This window comes from Scyliorhinus torazame, chromosome 19, assembly GCF_047496885.1.
Source record: "Scyliorhinus torazame isolate Kashiwa2021f chromosome 19, sScyTor2.1, whole genome shotgun sequence".
Taxonomy (NCBI): domain Eukaryota; kingdom Metazoa; phylum Chordata; class Chondrichthyes; order Carcharhiniformes; family Scyliorhinidae; genus Scyliorhinus; species Scyliorhinus torazame.
Genome location: NC_092725.1, coordinates 3238870 through 3260155, shown reverse-complemented (window position 1 = coordinate 3260155; position 21286 = coordinate 3238870). Strand labels below are relative to the sequence as shown.

The 21286-nt window shown below is 60.1% G+C and overlaps 1 protein-coding gene across 1 annotated transcript in view; it reads right to left on the bottom strand.

Annotated features, from left to right (window-relative positions):
- The window catches only part of LOC140396606 (coronin-1B-like), a 96346-nt gene that overhangs the window by 23363 nt on the left and 51697 nt on the right, over window positions 1–21286 (bottom strand). Inside the window, exons 2-3 of the mRNA XM_072485403.1 lie at window positions 18057–18179; window positions 8760–8889 (exon numbers count right to left, since the gene is read on the bottom strand). Coding sequence (XP_072341504.1) covers window positions 8760–8889; window positions 18057–18179 — 253 coding nt within the window. The remainder of the gene's footprint in view (window positions 1–8759; window positions 8890–18056; window positions 18180–21286) is intronic.

Here is a 21286-nt window from a genome sequence, read left to right as displayed (position 1 = left end):
CCCGAATCCCACACACTGACCCCCCCCGAATCCCACACACTGACCCCCCCGAATCCCACACATTGACACCCCTAATCCCACACACTGACCCCCGCCCGAATCCCACACACTGACCCCCCCCGAATCCCACACACTGACCCCCCCGAATCCCACACACTGACCCCCCCGAATCTCACACACTGACCCCCCCCGAATCCCACACACTGACCCCCCCAAATCCCACACTCTGACCCCCCCCGAATCCCACAAACGGACCCCCCCCAAATCCCACGCACTGATCCCCCCTGAATTCCACACACTGACCCCCCCGAATCCCACACACTGATCCCCCCGCGAATCCCACGCACTGATCCCCCCTGAATTCCACACACTGACCCCCCCCGAATCCCACACACTTAACCCCCCCGAATCCCACGCACTGATCCCCCCCCAAATCCCACACACTGACCCCCCCCGAATCCCACACACTGACCCCCCCCCCCCGAATCCCACACACTGACCCCCCCCGAATCCCACACACTGACCCCCCCCCGAATCCCACACACTGATCCCCCCCGAATCCCACACACTGACCCCCCCCGAATCCCACACACTGACCCCCCCCGAATCCCACACACTGACCCCCCCCCGAATCCCACACACTGACCCCCCCGAATCCCACACACTGACCCCCCCCGAATCCCACAAACGGACCCCCCCCAAATCCCACGCACTGATCCCCCCCGAATCCCACACACTGACCCCCCCGAATCCCACACACTGACCCCCCCCGAATCCCACACACTGACCCCCCCCCGAATCCCACACACTGACCCCCCCGAATCCCACACACTGACCCCCCCCGAATCCCACACACTGACCCCCCCCCCCGAATCCCACACACTGATCCCCCCCGAATCCCACACACTGATCCCCCCCGAATCCCACACACTGACCCCCTCCCGAATCCCACACACTGACCCCCTCCCGAATCCCACACACTGATCCCCCCGAATCCCACACACTGACCCCCCCCGAATCCCACACACTGACCCCCCCCCGAATCCCACACACTGACCCCCCCCTGAATCCCACACACTGACCCCCCCCGAATCCCACGCACTGATCCCCCCTGAATTCCACACACTGACCCCCCCCCGAATCCCACACACTTAACCCCCCCGAATCCCACGCACTGATCCCCCCCAAATCCCACACACTGACCCCCCCGAATCCCACACACTGACCCCCCCCGAATCCCACACACTGACCCCCCCCCCGAATCCCACACACTGATCCCCCCCGAATCCCACACACTGACCCCCCCCGAATCCCACACACTGATCCCCCCCGAATCCCACACACTGACCCCCCCCGAATCCCACACACTGACCCCCCCCGAATCCCACACACTGACCCCCCCCGAATCCCACACACTGACCCCCCCGAATCCCACACACTGACCCCCCCCGAATCCCACAAACGGACCCCCCCAAATCCCACGCACTGATCCCCCCTGAATTCCACACACTGACCCCCCCGAATCCCACACACTGATCCCCCCCCGAATCCCACACACTGACCCCCCCCGAATCCCACACACTGATCCCCCCCAAATCCCACACACTGACCCCCCCCGAATCCCACACACTGACCCCCCCCGAATCCCACACACTGTACCCCCCGAATCCCACACACTGATCCCCCCCGAATCCCACACACTGATCCCCCCCGAATCCCACACACTGATCCCCCCCGAATCCCACACACTGATCCCCCCCCCGAATCCCACACACTGACCCCCCCGAATCCCACACACTGATCACCCCCAAATCCCACACACTGACCCCCCCGAATCCCACACACTTAACCCCCCCGAATCCCACGCACTGATCCCCCCCCAAATCCCACACACTGACCCCCACGAATCCCACACACTGACCCCCCCCGAATCCCACACACTGACCCCCCCGAATCCCACACACTTAACCCCCCCGAATCCCACGCACTGATCCCCCCCCAAATCCCACACACTGACCCCCCCGAATCCCACACACTGACCCCCCCGAATCCCACACACTGACCCCCCCCCGAATCCCACACACTGATCCCCCCTGAATCCCACACACTGACCCCCCCCGAATCCCACACACTGATCCCCCCCGAATCCCACACACTGACCCCCTCCCGAATCCCACACACTGATCCCCCCCGAATCCCACACACTGACCCCCCCCGAATCCCACACAGTGACCCCCCCCCGAATCCCACGCACTGACCCCCCCCGAATCCCACACACTGACCCCCTCGAATCCCACACACTGACCCCCCCCGAATCCCACACACTGACCCCACCCGAATCCCACACACTGACCCCACCCGAATCCCACACACTGACCCCACCCAGAATCCCACAGACTGACCCCCCCGAATCCCACAGACTGACCCCCCCGAATCCCACACACTGACCCCCCCGAATCCCACACACTGATCCCCCCCCGAATCCCACACACTGACCCCCCCCGAATCCCACACACTGATCCCCCCCCGAATCCCACACACTGACCCCCCCGAATCCCACACACTGATCCCCCCCGAATCCCACACACTGATCCCCCCCGAATCCCACACACTGACCCCCCCCCTGAATCCCACACATTGACCCCCCCTAATCCCACACACTGACCCCCCCCGAATCCCACACACTGACCCCCCCGAATCCCACACACTGATCCCCCCCGAATCCCACACACTGATCCCCCCCGAATCCCACACACTGACCCCCCCCCGAATCCCACACACTGATCCCCCCCGAATCCCACACACTGACCCCCCCCCGAATCCCACACACTGACCCCCCCCCGAATCCCACACACTGAACGCCCTGAATCCCACACATTGACCCCCCCTAATCCCACACACTGACCCCCCCCGAATCCCACACACTGACCCCCCCGAATCCCACACACTGATCCCCCCCCCGAATCCCACACACTGACCCCCCCGAATCCCACACACTGACCCCCCCCGAATCCCACACACTGACCCCCCCCGAATCCCACACACTGACCCCCCCGAATCCCACACACTGACCCCCCCCGAATCCCACACACTGACCCCCCCGAATCCCACACACTGATCCCCCCCGAATCCCACACACTGACCCCCCCGAATCCCACACACTGATCCCCCCCGAAACCCACACACTGACCCCCCCGAATCCCACACACTGATCCCCCCCGAATCCCACACACTGACCCCCCCGAATCCCACACACTGACCCCCCCCCTGAATCCCACACATTGACCCCCCTAATCCAACACACTGACCCCCCGAATCCCACACACTGACCCCCCCGAATCCCACACACTGATCCCCCCCCGAATCCCACACACTGATCCCCCCTAATCCCACACACTGACCCCCCCGAATCCCACACACTGATCCCCCCCGAATCCCACTAATTGACCCCCCCGAATCCCACACACTGACCCCCCCCCCTGAATCCCACACATTGACCCCCCCCTAATCCCACACACTGACCCCCCCCGAATCCCACACACTGACCCCCCCCAAATCCCACACACTGACCCCCCTGAATCCCACACACTGACCCCCCCCGAATCCCACACACTGACCCCCCCCGAATCCCACACACTGACCCCCCCGAAACCCACACACTGACCCCCCCCGAATCCCACACACTGAACCCCCCCGAATCCCACACACTGATCCCCCCCAAATCCCACACACTGACCCCCCCGAATCCCACACACTGACCCCCCCCGAATCCCACACACTGACCCCCCCGAATCCCACACACTGATCCCCCACTGAATCTCACACATTGACCCCCCCTATCCCCACACACTGACCCCCCCCGAATCCCACACACTGACCCCCCCCGAATCCCACACACTGACCCCCCCGAATCCCGCACATCGACCCCCCCTAATCCCACACACTGACCCCCCCCCCGAATCCCACACACTGACCCCCCCCGAATCCCACACACTGACCCCCCCCGAATCCCACACACTGACCCCCCCGAATCCCACACACTGACCCCCCCCGAATCCCACAAACGGACCCCCCCAAATCCCACGCACTGATCCCCCCTGAATTCCACACACTGACCCCCCCGAATCCCACACACTGATCCCCCCCCGAATCCCACACACTGACCCCCCCCGAATCCCACACACTGATCCCCCCCAAATCCCACACACTGACCCCCCCCGAATCCCACACACTGACCCCCCCCGAATCCCACACACTGTACCCCCCGAATCCCACACACTGATCCCCCCCGAATCCCACACACTGATCCCCCCCGAATCCCACACACTGATCCCCCCCGAATCCCACACACTGATCCCCCCCCGAATCCCACACACTGACCCCCCCGAATCCCACACACTGATCACCCCCAAATCCCACACACTGACCCCCCCGAATCCCACACACTTAACCCCCCCGAATCCCACGCACTGATCCCCCCCCAAATCCCACACACTGACCCCCACGAATCCCACACACTGACCCCCCCCGAATCCCACACACTGACCCCCCCCGAATCCCACACACTTAACCCCCCCGAATCCCACGCACTGATCCCCCCCCAAATCCCACACACTGACCCCCCCGAATCCCACACACTGACCCCCCCGAATCCCACACACTGACCCCCCCCCGAATCCCACACACTGATCCCCCCTGAATCCCACACACTGACCCCCCCCGAATCCCACACACTGATCCCCCCCGAATCCCACACACTGACCCCCTCCCGAATCCCACACACTGATCCCCCCCGAATCCCACACACTGACCCCCCCCGAATCCCACACAGTGACCCCCCCCCGAATCCCACGCACTGACCCCCCCCGAATCCCACACACTGACCCCCTCGAATCCCACACACTGACCCCCCCCGAATCCCACACACTGACCCCACCCGAATCCCACACACTGACCCCACCCGAATCCCACACACTGACCCCACCCAGAATCCCACAGACTGACCCCCCCGAATCCCACAGACTGACCCCCCCGAATCCCACACACTGACCCCCCCGAATCCCACACACTGATCCCCCCCCGAATCCCACACACTGACCCCCCCCGAATCCCACACACTGATCCCCCCCCGAATCCCACACACTGACCCCCCCGAATCCCACACACTGATCCCCCCCGAATCCCACACACTGATCCCCCCCGAATCCCACACACTGACCCCCCCCCTGAATCCCACACATTGACCCCCCCTAATCCCACACACTGACCCCCCCCGAATCCCACACACTGACCCCCCCGAATCCCACACACTGATCCCCCCCGAATCCCACACACTGATCCCCCCCGAATCCCACACACTGACCCCCCCCCGAATCCCACACACTGATCCCCCCCGAATCCCACACACTGACCCCCCCCCGAATCCCACACACTGACCCCCCCCCGAATCCCACACACTGAACGCCCTGAATCCCACACATTGACCCCCCCTAATCCCACACACTGACCCCCCCCGAATCCCACACACTGACCCCCCCGAATCCCACACACTGATCCCCCCCCCGAATCCCACACACTGACCCCCCCGAATCCCACACACTGACCCCCCCCGAATCCCACACACTGACCCCCCCCGAATCCCACACACTGACCCCCCCGAATCCCACACACTGACCCCCCCCGAATCCCACACACTGACCCCCCCGAATCCCACACACTGATCCCCCCCGAATCCCACACACTGACCCCCCCGAATCCCACACACTGATCCCCCCCGAAACCCACACACTGACCCCCCCGAATCCCACACACTGATCCCCCCCGAATCCCACACACTGACCCCCCCGAATCCCACACACTGACCCCCCCCCTGAATCCCACACATTGACCCCCCTAATCCAACACACTGACCCCCCGAATCCCACACACTGACCCCCCCGAATCCCACACACTGATCCCCCCCCGAATCCCACACACTGATCCCCCCTAATCCCACACACTGACCCCCCCGAATCCCACACACTGATCCCCCCCGAATCCCACTAACTGACCCCCCCGAATCCCACACACTGACCCCCCCCCCTGAATCCCACACATTGACCCCCCCCTAATCCCACACACTGACCCCCCCCGAATCCCACACACTGACCCCCCCCAAATCCCACACACTGACCCCCCTGAATCCCACACACTGACCCCCCCCGAATCCCACACACTGACCCCCCCCGAATCCCACACACTGACCCCCCCGAAACCCACACACTGACCCCCCCCGAATCCCACACACTGAACCCCCCCGAATCCCACACACTGATCCCCCCCAAATCCCACACACTGACCCCCCCGAATCCCACACACTGACCCCCCCCGAATCCCACACACTGACCCCCCCGAATCCCACACACTGATCCCCCACTGAATCTCACACATTGACCCCCCCTATCCCCACACACTGACCCCCCCCGAATCCCACACACTGACCCCCCCCGAATCCCACACACTGACCCCCCCGAATCCCGCACATCGACCCCCCCTAATCCCACACACTGACCCCCCCCCCGAATCCCACACACTGACCCCCCCCGAATCCCACACACTGACCCCCCCGAATCCCACACACTGACCCCCCCGAATCCCACACACTGACCCCCCCCGAATCCCACACACTGACCCCCCCGAATCCCACACACTGACCCCCCCCGAATCCCACAAACTGACCCCCCCCCAAATCCCACGCACTGATCCCCCCTGAAGTCCACACACTGACCCCCCCCGAATCCAACACACTGACCCCCCCCGAATCCCACACACTGACCCCCCCCCGAATCCCACGCACTGATCCCCCCTGAATTCCACACACTGACCCCCCCCGAATCCCACACACTTAACCCCCCCGAATCCCACGCACTGATCCCCCCCCAAATCTCACACACTGACCCCCCCGAATCCCACACACTGACCCCCCCCGAATCCCACACACTGACCCCCCCCCCGAATCCCACACACTGATCCCCCCCGAATCCCACACACTGACCCCCCCCGAATCCCACACACTGACCCCCACCGAATCCCACACACTGACCCCCCCCCCTGAATCCCACACACTGACCCCCCCCGAATCCCACACACTGATCCCCCCCAAATCCCACACACTGACCCCCTCCCGAATCCCACACACTGACCCCCCCCGAATCCCACACACTGATCCCCCCCGAATCCCACACACTGACCCCCCCCGACTCCCACACACATGACCCCCCCCGACTCCCACACACTGATCCCCCCCGAATCCCACACACTGACCCCCCCGAATCCCACACACTGACCCCCCCCGAATCCCACGCACTGATCCCCCCCCAAATCCCACACACTGACCCCCCCCGAATCCCACACACTGACCCCCCCTAATCCCATACACTGACCCCCCCTAATCCCACACACTGACCCCCCCCGAATCCCACACACTGACCCCCCCGAATCCCACACACTGACCCCCCCCAAATCCCACACACTGACCCCCCCCTGAATCCCACACACTGACCCCCCCCGAATCCCACACACTGATCCCCCCCGAATCCCACACACTGACCCCCTCCCGAATCCCACACACTGACCCCCCCCGAATCCCACACACTGATCCCCCCCGAATCCCACACACTGACCCCCCCCGACTCCCACACACTGACCCCCCCCGACTCCCACACACTGATCCCCCCCGAATCCCACACACTGACCCCCCCCGAATCCCACACACTGACCCCCCCCGAATCCCACGCACTGATCCCCCCCAAATCCCACACACTGACCCCCCCCGAATCCCACACACTGACCCCACAGAATCCCACACACTGACACCCCCCCGAATCCCACACACTGACCCCCCCTAATCCCACACACTGACCCCCCCGAATCCCACACACTGACCCCCCCGAATCCCACACACTGACCCCCCCCGAATCCCACACACTGACCCCCCCCGAATCCCACACACTGACCCCCCCGAATCCCACACACTGACCCCCCCCGAATCCCACACACTGACCCCCCCCGAATCCCACACACTGATCCCCCCTGAATTCCACACACTGACCCCCCCCTGAATTCCACACACTGATCCCCCCCCGAATCCCACACACTGACCCCCCCTGAATCCCACACACTGATCCCTCCTGAATCCCACACACTGACCGCCCTACCCCCCCCGAATCCCACACACTGACCCCCCCCGAATCCCACACACTGACCCCCCCGAATCCCACACACTGACCCCCCCCGAATCCCACACACTGATCCCCCCTGAATCCCACACACTGACCCCCCCCGAATCCCACACACTGACCCCCCCCGAATCCCACACACTGATCCCCCTGAATTCCACACACTGACCCCCCCTGAATCCCACACACTGACCCCCCCTGAATTCCACACACTGATCCCCCCCCGAATCCCACACACTGACCCCCCCTGAATCCCACACACTGATCCCCCCCGAATCCCACACACTGACCCCTCCGAATCCCACACACTGACCCCCCCCGAATCCCACACACTGACCCCCCCCCGAATCCCACACACTGACCCCCCCGAATCCCACACACTGACCCCCCCGAATCCCACACACTGAGCCCCCGCCCTCTCAGGTTCCACACGCCCCCCCCCCCCCCCATTCCCCCACTCCAATAATCGCAATCCCCACCTTCACTAACATCACTCGGTTAAAAGTACCCCGCCCCCAAATGGGGCGAAGGGGTCTCACTCACCAGCGCTCAGCAGCACATTGGAGGCGACTGGATGCCACGAGAGGATGCCCACCCTCTTTGAGTGCCCTTCCAGGGTGACCAGCGGCTCTGTGATGTGGTGAGTCGGACCACCTTCAGGGATTTCCCAGATCTGTTTGGGGGAGTGGGGTAGAGGGTGGAGACAAAGAAATGGTTAACAGATTGACCACAGTCATCATCACCCCACCATCCGGATGCTGAGGGAGTGCCGCACTGTCAGAGGGTCAGTACTGAGGAAGTGCCGCACTGTCAGAGGGTCAGTACTGAGGGAGTGCTGCACTGTCAGAGGGTCAGTACTGAGGGAGTGCCGCACTGTCAGAGGGTCAGTACTGAGGGAGTTCCGCACTGTCAGAGTGTCAGTACTGAGGGAGCACCGCACTGTCAGAGGGTCAGTACTGAGGAAGCGCTGCACTGTCAGAGGGTCAGTACTGAGGGAGTGCCGCACTGTCAGAGGGTCAGTACTGAGGGAGTGCTGCACTGTCAGAGGGTCAGTACTGAGGGAGTGCCGCACTGTCAGAGGGTCAGTACTGAGGGAGTGCCGCACTGTCAGAGTGTCCGTACTGAGGGAGTTCTGCACTGTCAGAGGGTCAGTACTGAGGGAGTGCTGCACTGTCAGAGGGTCAGTACTGAGGGAGTGCCGCACTGTCAGAGTGTCAGTACTGAGGGAGTGCTGCACTGTCAGAGGGTCAGTACTGAGGGAGTGCTGCACTGTCAGAGGGTCAGTACTGAGGGAGTGCCGCACTGTCAGAGGGTCAGTACTGAGGGAGTGCTGCACTGTCGGAGCGTCAGTACTGAGGGAGTGCTGCACTGTCAGAGGGTCAGTACTGAGGGAGTGCTGCACTGTCTGAGGGTCAGTACTGAGGGAGCGCCGCACTGTCAGAGGGTCAGTACTGAGGGAGCGCCGCACTGTCAGAGGGTCAGTACTGAGGGAGTGCTGCACTGTCAGAGGGTCAGTGCTGAAGGAGTGCCGCACTGTCAGAGGGTCAGTACTGAGGGAGCGCCGCACTGTCAGAGGGTCAGTACTGAGGGAGTTCTGCACTGTCAGAGGGTCAGTCCTGAGGGAGCGCCGCACTGTCAGAGGGTCAGTACTGAGGGAATGCCGCACTGTCAGAGGGTCAGTACTGAGGGGGCGCCGCACTGTCAGAGGGTCAGTACAGAGGGAGTGCAGCACTGTCAGAGGGTCAGTACTGAGGGAGTGCCGCACTGTCAGAGGGTCAGTACTGAGGGAGTGCTGCACTGTCAGAGGGTCAGTACTGAGGGAGTGCCGCAATGTCAGAGGGTCAGTACTGAGGGAGTGCTGCACTGTCAGAGGGTCAGTACTGAGGGAGTGCCGCACTGTCAGAGGGTCAGTACTGAGGGAGTACCGCACTGTCAGAGGGTCAGTGCTGAGGGAGTGCCGCACTGTCAGAGGGTCAGTACTGAGGGAGTGCCGCACTGTCAGAGGGTCAGTACTGAGGGAGTGCCGCACTGTCAGAGGGTCAGCACTGAGGGAGTGCGGCACTGTCAGAGGGTCAGTACTGAGGGAGCGCCGCACTGTCAGAGGGTCAGTGCTGAGGGAGTGCCGCACTGTCAGAGGGTCAGTACTGAGGGAGTGCCGCACTGTCAGAGGGTCAGGACTGAGGGAGTGCTGTACTGTCAGAGGGTCAGTACTGAGGGAGTGCCGCACTGTCGGAGCTCCAGTACTGAAGGAGTGCCGCACTGTCAGAGGGTGAGTACTGAGGGAGTGCTGCACTGTCAGAGGGTCAGTACTGAGGGAGTGCCGCACTGTGAGAGGGTCAGTACTGAGGGAGTGCCGCACTGTCAGAGGGTCAGTACTGAGGGAGTGCCGCATTGTCAGAGGGTCAGTACTGAGGGAGCGCCGCACTGTCAGAGGGTCAGTACTGAGTGAGCGCTGCACTGTCAGAGGGTCAGTACTGATGGAGTGCTGCACTGTCAGAGGGTCAGTACTGAGGGAGCGCCGCACTGTCAGAGGGTCAGTACTGAGGGAGCGCTGCACTGTCAGAGGGTCAGTACTGAGGGAGTGCCGCACTGTCAGAGAGTCAGTACTGAGGGAGTGCTGCACTGTCGGAGCGTCAGTACTGAGGGAGTGCCGCACTGTCAGAGGGTCAGTCCTGAGGGAGTGCTGCACTGTCAGAGGGTCAGTACTGAGGGAGTGCCGCACTGTCAGAGGGTCAGTACTGAGGGAGTGCTGCACTGTCAGAGGGTCAGTACTGAGGGAGTGCCGCACTGTCAGAGGGTCAGTACTGAGGGAGTGCTGCACTGTCGGAGCGTCAGTACTGAGGGAGTGCTGCACTGTCAGAGGGCCAGTACTGAGGGAGTGCTGCACTGTCTGAGGGTCAGTACTGAGGGAGCGCCGCACTGTCAGAGGGTCAGGACTGAGCAGTGCTGCACTGTCAGAGGGTCAGTACTGAGGGAGTGCTGCACTGTCAGAGGGTCAGTGCTGAGGGAGTGCCGCACTGTCAGAGGGTCAGTACTGAGGGAGCGCTGCACTGTCAGAGGGTCAGTACTGAGGGAGTCCCGCACTGTGAGTGGGTCAGTACTGAGGGAGTCCCGCACTGTCAGAGGGTCAGTACTGAGGGAGTGCCGCACTGTCAGAGGGTCAGTACTGCAGGAGCGCTGCACTGTCAGAGGGTCAGTACTGAGGGAGTTCTGCACTGTCAGAGGGTCAGTACTGAGGGAGTCCCGCCATGTCAGAGGGTCAGTGCTGAGGGAGTGCTGCACTGTCAGAGGGTCAGCACTGAGGGAGTGCCGCAATGTCGGAGCGTCAGTACTGAGGGAGTGCTGCACTGTCAGAGGGTCAGCACTGAGGGAGTGTCGCACTGTCAGAGGGTCAGTACTGAGGGAGTGCAGCACTGTCGGAGCGTCAGTACTGAGGGAGCGCCGCACTGTCAGAGGGTCAGGACTGAGGGAGTGCTGCACTGTAAGAGGGTCAGTACTGAGGGAGTGCTGCACAGTCAGAGGGTCAGTACTGAGGGAGCGCCACACTGTCAGAGGGTCAGTACTGAGGGAGTGCCGCACTGTCAGAGGGTCAGTATTGAGGGAGCGCCACACTGTCACAGGGTCAGTACTGAGGGAGCGCCGCACTGTCAGAGGGTAAGTCCTGAGGAAATGCCGCACTGTCAGAGGGTCAGTACTGAGGGAGTGCCGCACTGTCAGAGGGTCAGTACTGAGGGAGTGCCGCACTGTCAGAGGGTCAGTACTGAGGGAGTGCTGCACTGTCAGAGGGTCAGTGCTGAGGGAGTGCCTCACTGTCAGAGGATCAGTACTGAGGGAGCGCCGCACTGTCAGAGGGTCAGTACTGAGGGAATGCCGCACTATCAGAGGGTCAGTACTGAGGGGGCTCAGCACTGTCAGAGGGTCAGTACTGAGGGAGCGCCGCACCGTCAGAGGGTCAGTACTGAGGGAGTGCTGCACTGTCAGAGGGTCAGTACTGAGGGAGCGCCGTACTGTCAGTGGGTCAGTACTGATGGAGTGCCGCACTGTCAGAGGGTCAGTACTGAGGTAGTGCCGCACTGTTAGAGGGTCAGTACTGAGGGAATGCTGCACTGTCAGAGGGTCAGTACTGAGGGAGTGCTGCACTGTCAGAGGGTCAGTACTGAGGGAGTGCCGCACTGTCAGAGGGTCAGTACTGAGGGAGTGCTGCACTGTCAGAGGGTCAGTACTGAGGGAGCGCCGCACTGTCAGAGGGTCAGTACTGAGGGAGCGCCGCACTGTCAGAGGGTCAGTACTGAGGGAGCGCTGCACTGTCAGAGGGTCAGGACTGAGGGAATGCTGTACTGTCAGAGGGTCAGTACTGAGGGAGTGCCGCACTGTCAGAGGGTCAGTACTGAGGGAGTCCCGCACTGTCAGAGGGTCAGTGCTGAGGGAATGCTGCACTGTCAGAGGGTCAGTACTGTGGGAGTGCCGCACTGTCAGAGGGTCAGTACTGAGGGAATGCTGCAATGTCAGAGGGTCAGTACTGAGGGAGTGTATCACTGTCAGAGGATCAGTACTGAGGTAATGCTGCATCGACAGAGGGTCAGTACTGAGGGAGTGACGCACTGTCAGAGGGTCAGTACTGAGGGAGCGCCGCACTGTCAGAGGGTCAGTGCTGAGGGAGTGCCGCACTGTCAGAGGGTCAGTACTGAGGGTGTTGAGCACTGTCAGAGGGTCAGTACTGAGGGAGTGCCGCACTGTCAGAGGGTCAGTACTGTGGGAGTGTCGCACTGTCAGAGGGTCAGTACTGAGGGAGTGCTGCACTGTCAGAGGGTCAGTACTGAGGGCGTGCCGCACTCTCAGAAGGTCAGTACCGAGGGAGTGCTGCACTGTCAGAGGGTCAGTACTGAGGGAGTGCCGCACTGTCAGAGAGTCAGTACTGTGGGAGTGCCGTACTATCAGTGGGTCAGCACTGAGGGAGTGCTGCACTGTCAGAGGGTCAGTACTGAGGGAGTGCCGCACTGTCAGAGGGTCAGTACTGAGGGAGAGCCGCACCGTCAGAGGGTCAGTACTGAGGGAGTGCTGCACTGTCAGAGGGTCAGTACTGAGGGAGTGCCGCACTGTCAGAGGGTCAGTACTGAGGGAGCGCCGCACTGTCAGAGGGTCAGTACTGAGGGAGTGCTGCACTGTCAGAGGGTCAGTACTGAGGGAGTGCTGCACTGTCAGAGGGTCAGTACTGAGGGAGTGCTGCACTGTCAGAGTGTCAGTACTGAGGGAGTGCTGCACTGTCAGAGGGTCAGTACTGAGGGAGTGCTGCACTGTCAGAGGGTCAGTGCTGAGGGAGTGCTGCACTGTCAGAGGGTCAGTACTGAGGGAGTGCAGCACTGTCAGAGGGTCAGTGCTGAGGGAGTGCCGCACTGTCAGAGGGTCAGTACTGAGGGAGTGCCGCACTGTCTGAGGGTCAGTACTGAGGGAGTGCTGCACTGTCAGAGGGTCAGTAGTGAGGGAGTGCCGCACTGTCAGAGGGTCAGTACTGAGGGAGTGCTGCACTGTCAGAGGGGCAGTACTGAGGGAGTGCCGCACTGTCAGAGGGTCAGTACTGAGGGAGCACCGCACTGTCAGAGGGTCAGTACTGAGGGAGTGCTGCACTGTCAGAGGGTCAGTACTGAGGGAGTGCCGCACTGTCAGAGGGTCAGTACTGTGGGAGTGCCGTACTATCAGTGGGTCAGCACTGAGGGAGTGCTGCACTGTCAGAGGGTCAGTACTGAGGGAGTGCCGCACTGTCAGAGGGTCAGTACTGAGGGAGAGCCGCACTGTCAGAGGGTCAGTACTGAGGGAGTCCTGCACTGTCAGAGGGTCAGTACTGAGGGAGTGCCGCACTGTCAGAGGGTCAGTACTGAGGGAGCGCCGCACTGTCAGAGGGTCAGTACTGAGGGGGTGCAGTACTGAGGGAGTGCTGCACTGTCAGAGGGTCAGTACTGAGGGAGAGGCGCACTGTCAGAGGGTCAGTACTGTGGGAGAGCTGCACTGTCAGAGGGTCAGTACTGAGGGAGTGCTGCACTGTCAGAGGGTCAGCACTGAGGGGGCGCTGCACTGTCAGAGGGTCAGTACTGAGGGAGCGCCGCACCGTCAGAGGGTCAGTACTGAGGGAGTGCTGCACTGTCAGAGGGTCAGTACTGAGGGAGTGCCGCACATTCAGAAAGTCAGTACCGAGGGCGTGCCGTACTGTCAGTGGGTCAGTACTGATGGAGTGCCGCACTGTCAGAGGGTCAGTACTGAGGTAGTGCCGCACTGTTCGAGGGTCAGTATTGAGGGAGTGCTGCACTGTCAGAGGGTCAGTACTGAGGGAATGCTGCACTGTCAGAGGGTCAGGACTGAGGGAATGCTGTACTGTCAGAGGGTCAGTACTGAGGGAGTGGCCCACTGTCAGAGGGTCAGTACTGAGGGAGTGCCGCACTGTCAGAGGGTCAGTACTGTGGGAGTGCCACACTGTCAGAGGGTCAGTACTGAGGGAATGCTGCAATGTCAGAGGGTCAGTATTGAGGGAGTGTACCACTGTCAGAGGGTCAGTACTGAGGTAATGCTGCATCGACAGAGGGTCAGTGCTGAGGGAGTGCCGCACTGTCAGAGGGTCAGTACTGAGGGGGTTGAGCACTGTCAGAGGGTCAGTACTGAGGGAGTGCCGCACTGTCAGAGGGTCAGTACTGTGGGAGTGTCGCACTGTCAGAGGGTCAGTACTGAGGGAGTGCTGCACTGTCAGAGGGTCAGTACTGAGGGAGTGCCGCACTGTCAGAGGGTCAGTACTGAGGGAGTGCTGGACTGTCAGAGGGTCAGTACTGAGGGAGTGCCGCACTGTCGGAGGGTCAGTACTGAGGGAGTGCCGCACTGTCAGAGGGTCAGTACAGAGGGAGTTCCGCACTGTCAGAGGGTCAGTACTGAGGGAGTGCTGCACTGTCAGAGGGTCAGTACAGAGGGAGTGCCGCACTGTCAGAGAGTCAGTACTGAGGGAGTGCCGCACTGTCAGAGGGTCAGTACTGAGGGAGTGCCGCACTGTCAGAGGGTCAGTACTGAGGGAGTGCCGCACTGTCAGAGGGTCAGTACTGAGGGAGTGCCGCACTGTCAGAGGGTCAGTACTGAGGGAGTGCCGCACTGTCAGAGGGTCAGTACTGAGGGAGTGCCGCACTGTCAGAGGGTCAGTACTGAGGGAGTGCCGCACTGTCAGAGGGTCAGTACTGAGGGAGTGCCGCACTGTCAGAGGGTCAGTACTGAGGGAGTGCCGCACTGTCAGAGGGTCAGTACTGAGGGAGTGCCGCACTGTCAGAGGGTCAGTACTGAGGGAGTGCCGCACTGTCAGAGGGTCAGTACTGAGGGAGTGCCGCACTGTCAGAGGGTCAGTACTGAGGGAGTGCCGCACTGTCAGAGGGTCAGTACTGAGGGAGTGCCGCACTGTCAGAGGGTCAGTACTGAGGGAGTGCTGCACTGTCAGAGGGTCAGTACTGAGGGAGTGCCGCATGTGAGAGGGTCAGTACTGAGGGAGTGCCGCACTGTCAGAGGGTCAGTACTGAGGGAGTGCCGCACTGTCAGAGGGTCAGTACTGAGGGAGTGCCGCACTGTCAGAGGGTCAGTACTGAGGGAGTGCCGCACTGTCAGAGGGTCAGTACTGAGGGAGTGCCGCATGTGAGAGGGTCAGTACTGAGGGAGTGCCGCACTGTCAGAGTGTCAGTACTGAGGGAGTGCCGCACTGTCAGAGGGTCAGTACTGAGGGAGCGCCGCACTGTCAGAGGGTCAGTACTGAGGGAATGCTGCACTGTCAGAGGGTCAGTACTGAGGGAGTGCTGCACTGTCAGAGGGTCAATACTGAGGGAGTGCTGCACTGTCAGAGGGTCAGTACTGAGGGAGTGCCGCACTGTCAGAGGGTCAGTACTGAGGGAGTGCCTCACTGTCAGAGAGTCAGTACTGAGGGGGTGCCGCACTGTCAGAGGGTCAGTACTGAGGGAGCGCCGCACTGTCAGAGGGTCAGTACTGAGGGAGTGCCGCACTGTCAGAGAGTCAGTACTGAGGGGGTGCCGCACTGTCAGAGGGTCAGTACTGAGGGAGTGCCGCACTGTCAGAGGTTCAGTACTGAGGGAGTGCCGCACTGTCAGAGGGTCAGTACTGAGGGAGCGCCGCACTGTCAGAGGGTCAGTACTGAGGGAGTGCCGCACTGTCAGAGGGTCAGTACTGAGGGAGTGCCGCACTGTCAGAGGGTCAGTACTGAGGGAGTGCCGCACTGTCAGAGGGTCAGTACTGAGGGAGTGCTGCACTGTCAGAGGGTCAGTACTGAGGGAGTGCCGCATGTGAGAGGGTCAGTACTGAGGGAGTGCCGCACTGTCAGAGGGTCAGTACTGAGGGAGTGCCGCACTGTCAGAGGGTCAGTACTGAGGGAGTGCTGCACTGTCAGAGGGTCAGTACTGAGGGAGCGCCGCACTGTCAGAGGGTCAGTACTGAGGGAGTGCCGCACTGTCAGAGGGTCAGTACTGAGGGAGTGCTGCACTGTCAGAGGGTCAGTACTGAGGGAGTGCCGCACTGTCAGAGGGTCAGTACTGAGGGAGTGCCGCACTGTCAGAGGGTCAGTACTGAGGGAGCGCCGCACTGTCAGAGGGTCAGTACTGAGGGAGTGCCGCACTGTCAGAGGGTCAGTACTGAGGGAGTGCTGCACTGTCAGAGGGTCAGTACTGAGGGAGTGCTGCACTGTCAGAGGGTCAATACTGAGGGAGTGCTGCACTGTCAGAGGGTCAGTACTGAGGGAGTGCCGCACTGTCAGAGGGTCAGTACTGAGGGAGTGCCGCACTGTCAGAGGGTCAGTACTGAGGGAGCGCCGCACTGTCAAAGGGTCAGTACTGAGGGAGTGCCGCACTGTCAGAGAGTCAGTACTGAGGGGGTGCCGCACTGTCAGAGGGTCAGTACTGAGGGAGCGCCGCACTGTCAAAGGGTCAGTACTGAGGGAGTGCCGCACTGTCAGAGAGTCAGTACTGAGGGGGTGCCGCACTGTCAGAGGGTCAGTACTGAGGGAGTGCCGCACTGTCAGAGGGTCAGTACTGAGGGAGTGCCGCACTGTCAGAGGGTCAGTACTGAGGGAGCGCCGCACTGTCAGAGGGTCAGTACTGAGGGAGTGCCGCATGTGAGAGGGTCAGTACTGAGGGAGTGCCGCACTGTCAGAGGGTCAGTACTGAGGGAGTGCCGCACTGTCAGAGGGTCAGTACTGAGGGAGCGCCGCACTGTCAGAGGGTCAGTACTGAGGGAGTGCCGCACTGGCAGAGGGTCAGTACTGAGGGAGTGCTGCACTGTCAGAGGGTCAGTACTGAGGGAGTGCTGCACTGTCAGAGGGTCAATACTGAGGGAGTGCTGCACTGTCAGAGGGTCAGTACTGAGGGAGTGCCGCACTGTCAGAGGGTCAGTACTGAGGGAGTGCCTCACTGTCAGAGAGTCAGTACTGAGGGGGTGCCGCACTGTCAGAGGGTCAGTACTGAGGGAGCGCCGCACTGTCAGAGGGTCAGTACTGAGGGAGTGCCGCACTGTCAGAGAGTCAGTACTGAGGGGGTGCCGCACTGTCAGAGGGTCAGTACTGAGGGAGTGCCGCACTGTCAGAGGGTCAGTACTGAGGGAGAGCCGCACTGTCAGAGGGTCAGTACTGAGGGAGTGCTGCACTGTCAGAGGGTCAGTACTGAGGGAGTGCCGCACTGTCAGAGGGTCAGTACTGAAGGAGTGCCGCACTGTCAGAGGGTCAGTACTGAGGGAGCGCTGCACTGTCAGAGGGTCAGTACTGAGGGAGTGCCGCACTTTTTGTTAGAGCGAAAGACAGTGATGCAAGATTGGTGATCTCACCATAACAGTGCAATCTTCTGATCCACTTGCGATGATGTGGTCATTGTGAGGGCACCACTCGATATCCAGGATATGAGCTGTATGTCCGCACACCAGGGGGTAAGCCTTGTCTATACGTCCACACTGAAAAATCACACAGACACACGGAGTTAGATACAGAATAAAGCTCCTGTCTGCACTGTCCCCATCAAACACTCCCAGGACAGGTACAGCACGGGGTTAGATACAGAATAAAGCTCCCTCTACACTGTCCCCATCAAACACTCCCAGGACAGGTACAGCACGGGGTTAGATACAGAGTAAAGCTCCCTCTACACTGTCCCCATCAAACACTCCCAGGACAGGTACAGCACGGGGTTCGATACAGAGTAAAGCTCACTCTACACTGTCCCCATCAAACACTCCCAGGACAGGTACAGCACGGGGTTCGATCCAGAGTAAAGCTCCCTCTACACTGTCCCTATCAAACACTCCCAGGACAGGTACAGCACGGGGTTAGATACAGAGTAAAGCTCCCTCTACACTGTCCCCACCAAACACTCCCAGGACAGGTATAGCACGGGGTTAGATACAGAGTAAAGCTCCCTCTGCACTGTCCCCATCAAACACTCCCAGGACAGGTACAGCACGGGGTCAGATACAGAGTAAAGCTCCCTCCACACTGTCCCCATCAAACATTCCCAGGACAGGTACAGCACGGGGTTAGATACAGAGTAAAGCTCCCTCTACACTGTCCCCATCAAACACTCCCAGGACAGGTGCAGCACGGGGTTAGATACAGAGTAAAGCGCCCTCTACACTGTCCCCATCAAACACTCCCAGGACACGCACAGCACTGGTTAGATACAGAGTAAAGTTCCCTCTACACTGTCCCCATCAAACACTCCCAGGACAGGTACAGCACGGGGTTAGATACAGAGTAAAGCTCCCTCTACACTGTCCCCATCAAACACTCCCAGGACAGGTACAACACAAGGTTAAATACAAAGTAAAGCTCCCTCTACACTGTCCTCATCAAACACTCCCAGGACAGGTACAGCACGGGGTTAGATACAGAGTAAAGCTCCCTCTACACTGTCCTCATCAAACACTCCCAGGACAGGTACAGCACGGGGTTAGATACAGAGTAAAGCTCCCTCTACACTGACCCCATCAAACACTCCCAGGACAGGTACAACACAAGGTTAAATGCAGAGTAAAGCTCCCTCTACACTGTCCTCATCAAACACTCCCAGGACAGGTACAGCACGGGGTTAGATACAGAGTAAAGCTCCCTCTCCACTGTCCCCACCAAACACTCCCAGGACAGATATAGCACGGGGTTAGATACAGAGTAAAGCTCCCTCTGCACTGTCCCCATCAAACACTCCCAGGACAGGTACAGCACGGGGTCAGATACAGAGTAAAGCTCCCTCCACACTGTCCCCATCAAACATTCCCAGGACAGGTACAGCACGGGGTTAGATACAGAGTAAAGCTCCCTCTACACTGTCCCCATCAAACACTCCCAGGACAGGTGCAGCACGGGGTTAGATACAGAGTAAAGCGCCCTCTACACTGTCCCCATCAAACACTCCCAGGACACGCACAGCACTGGTTAGATACAGAGTAAAGTTCCCTCTACACTGTCCCCATCAAACACTCCCAGGACAGGTACAGCACGGGGTTAGATACAGAGTAAAGCTCCCTCTGCACTGTCCCCATCAAACACTCCCAGGACAGGTACAGCACGGGGTCAGATACAGAGTAAAGCTCCCTCCACACTGTCCCCATCAAACATTCCCAGGACAGGTACAGCACGGGGTTAGATACAGAGTAAAGCTCCCTCTACACTGTCCCCATCAAACACTCCCAGGACAGGTGCAGCACGGGGTTAGATACAGAGTAAAGCTCCCTCTGCACTGTCCCCATCAAACACTCCCAGGACAGGTACAGCACGGGGTTAGATACAGAGTAAAGCTCCCTCTACACTGTCCCCATCAAACACTCCCAGGACAGGTACAGCACGGGGTTAGATACAGAGTAAAGCTCCCTCTACACTGTCCCCATCAAACACTCCCAGGACAGGTACAGCACGGGGTTAGATACAGAGTAAAGCTCCCTCTACACTGTCCCCATCAAACACTCCCAGGACATGTACAGCACGGGGTTAGATACAGAGTAAAGCTCCCTCTACACTGTCCCCATCAAACACTCCCAGGACAGGTACAGCACTGGGTTAGATACAGAGTAAAGCTCCCTCTACACTGTCCCCATCAAACACTCCCAGGACAGGTACAGCACTGGATTAGATACAGAGTAAAGCTCCCTCTACACTGTCCCCATCAAACACTCCCAGGACAGGTACAGCACGGGGTTAGATACAGAGTAAAGCTCCCTCTACACTGTCCCCATCAAACACACCCAGGACAGGTACAGCACGGGGTTAGATACAGAGTAAAGCTCCCTCTACACTGTCCCCATCAAACACTCCCAGGACAGGTACAGCACGGGGTTAGATACAGAGTAAAGCTCCCTCTACACTGTCCCCATCACACACTCCCGGGACAGGTACAGCACAGGGTTAGATACAGAGTAAAGCTCCCTCTACACTGTCCCCATCAAACACTCCCAGGACAGGTACAGCACGGGGTTAGATACAGAGTAAAGCTCCCTCTACACTTTCCCCATCAAACACTCCCAGGACAGGTACAGCACGGGGTTAGATACAGAGTAAAGCTCCCTCTACACTGTCCCCATCAAACACTCCCAGGACAGGTACAGCACTGGGTTAGATACAGAGTAAAGCTCCCTCTACACTGTCCCCATCAAACACTCCCAGGACAGGTACAGCACTGGGTTAGATACAGAGTAAAGCTCCCTCTACACTGTCCCCATCAAACACTCCCAGGACAGGTACAGCACGGGGTTCGATACAGAGTAAAGCTCCCTCTACACTGTCCCCATCAAACACTCCCAGGACAGGTACTGAACGGGGTTAGATACAGAGTTAAGCTCCCTCTACACTATACCCATCAAACACTCCCAGGACAGTTACAGCACGGAGTTAGATACAGAGTAAAGCTCCCTCTACACTGTCCCCATCAAACACTCCCAGGACAGGTACAGCACGGGGTTAGATACAGAGTAAAGCTCCCTCTACACTGTCCCCATCAAACACTCCCAGGACAGGTACAGCACGGGGTTAGATACAGAGTAAAGCTCCCTCTACACCGTCCCCATGAAACACT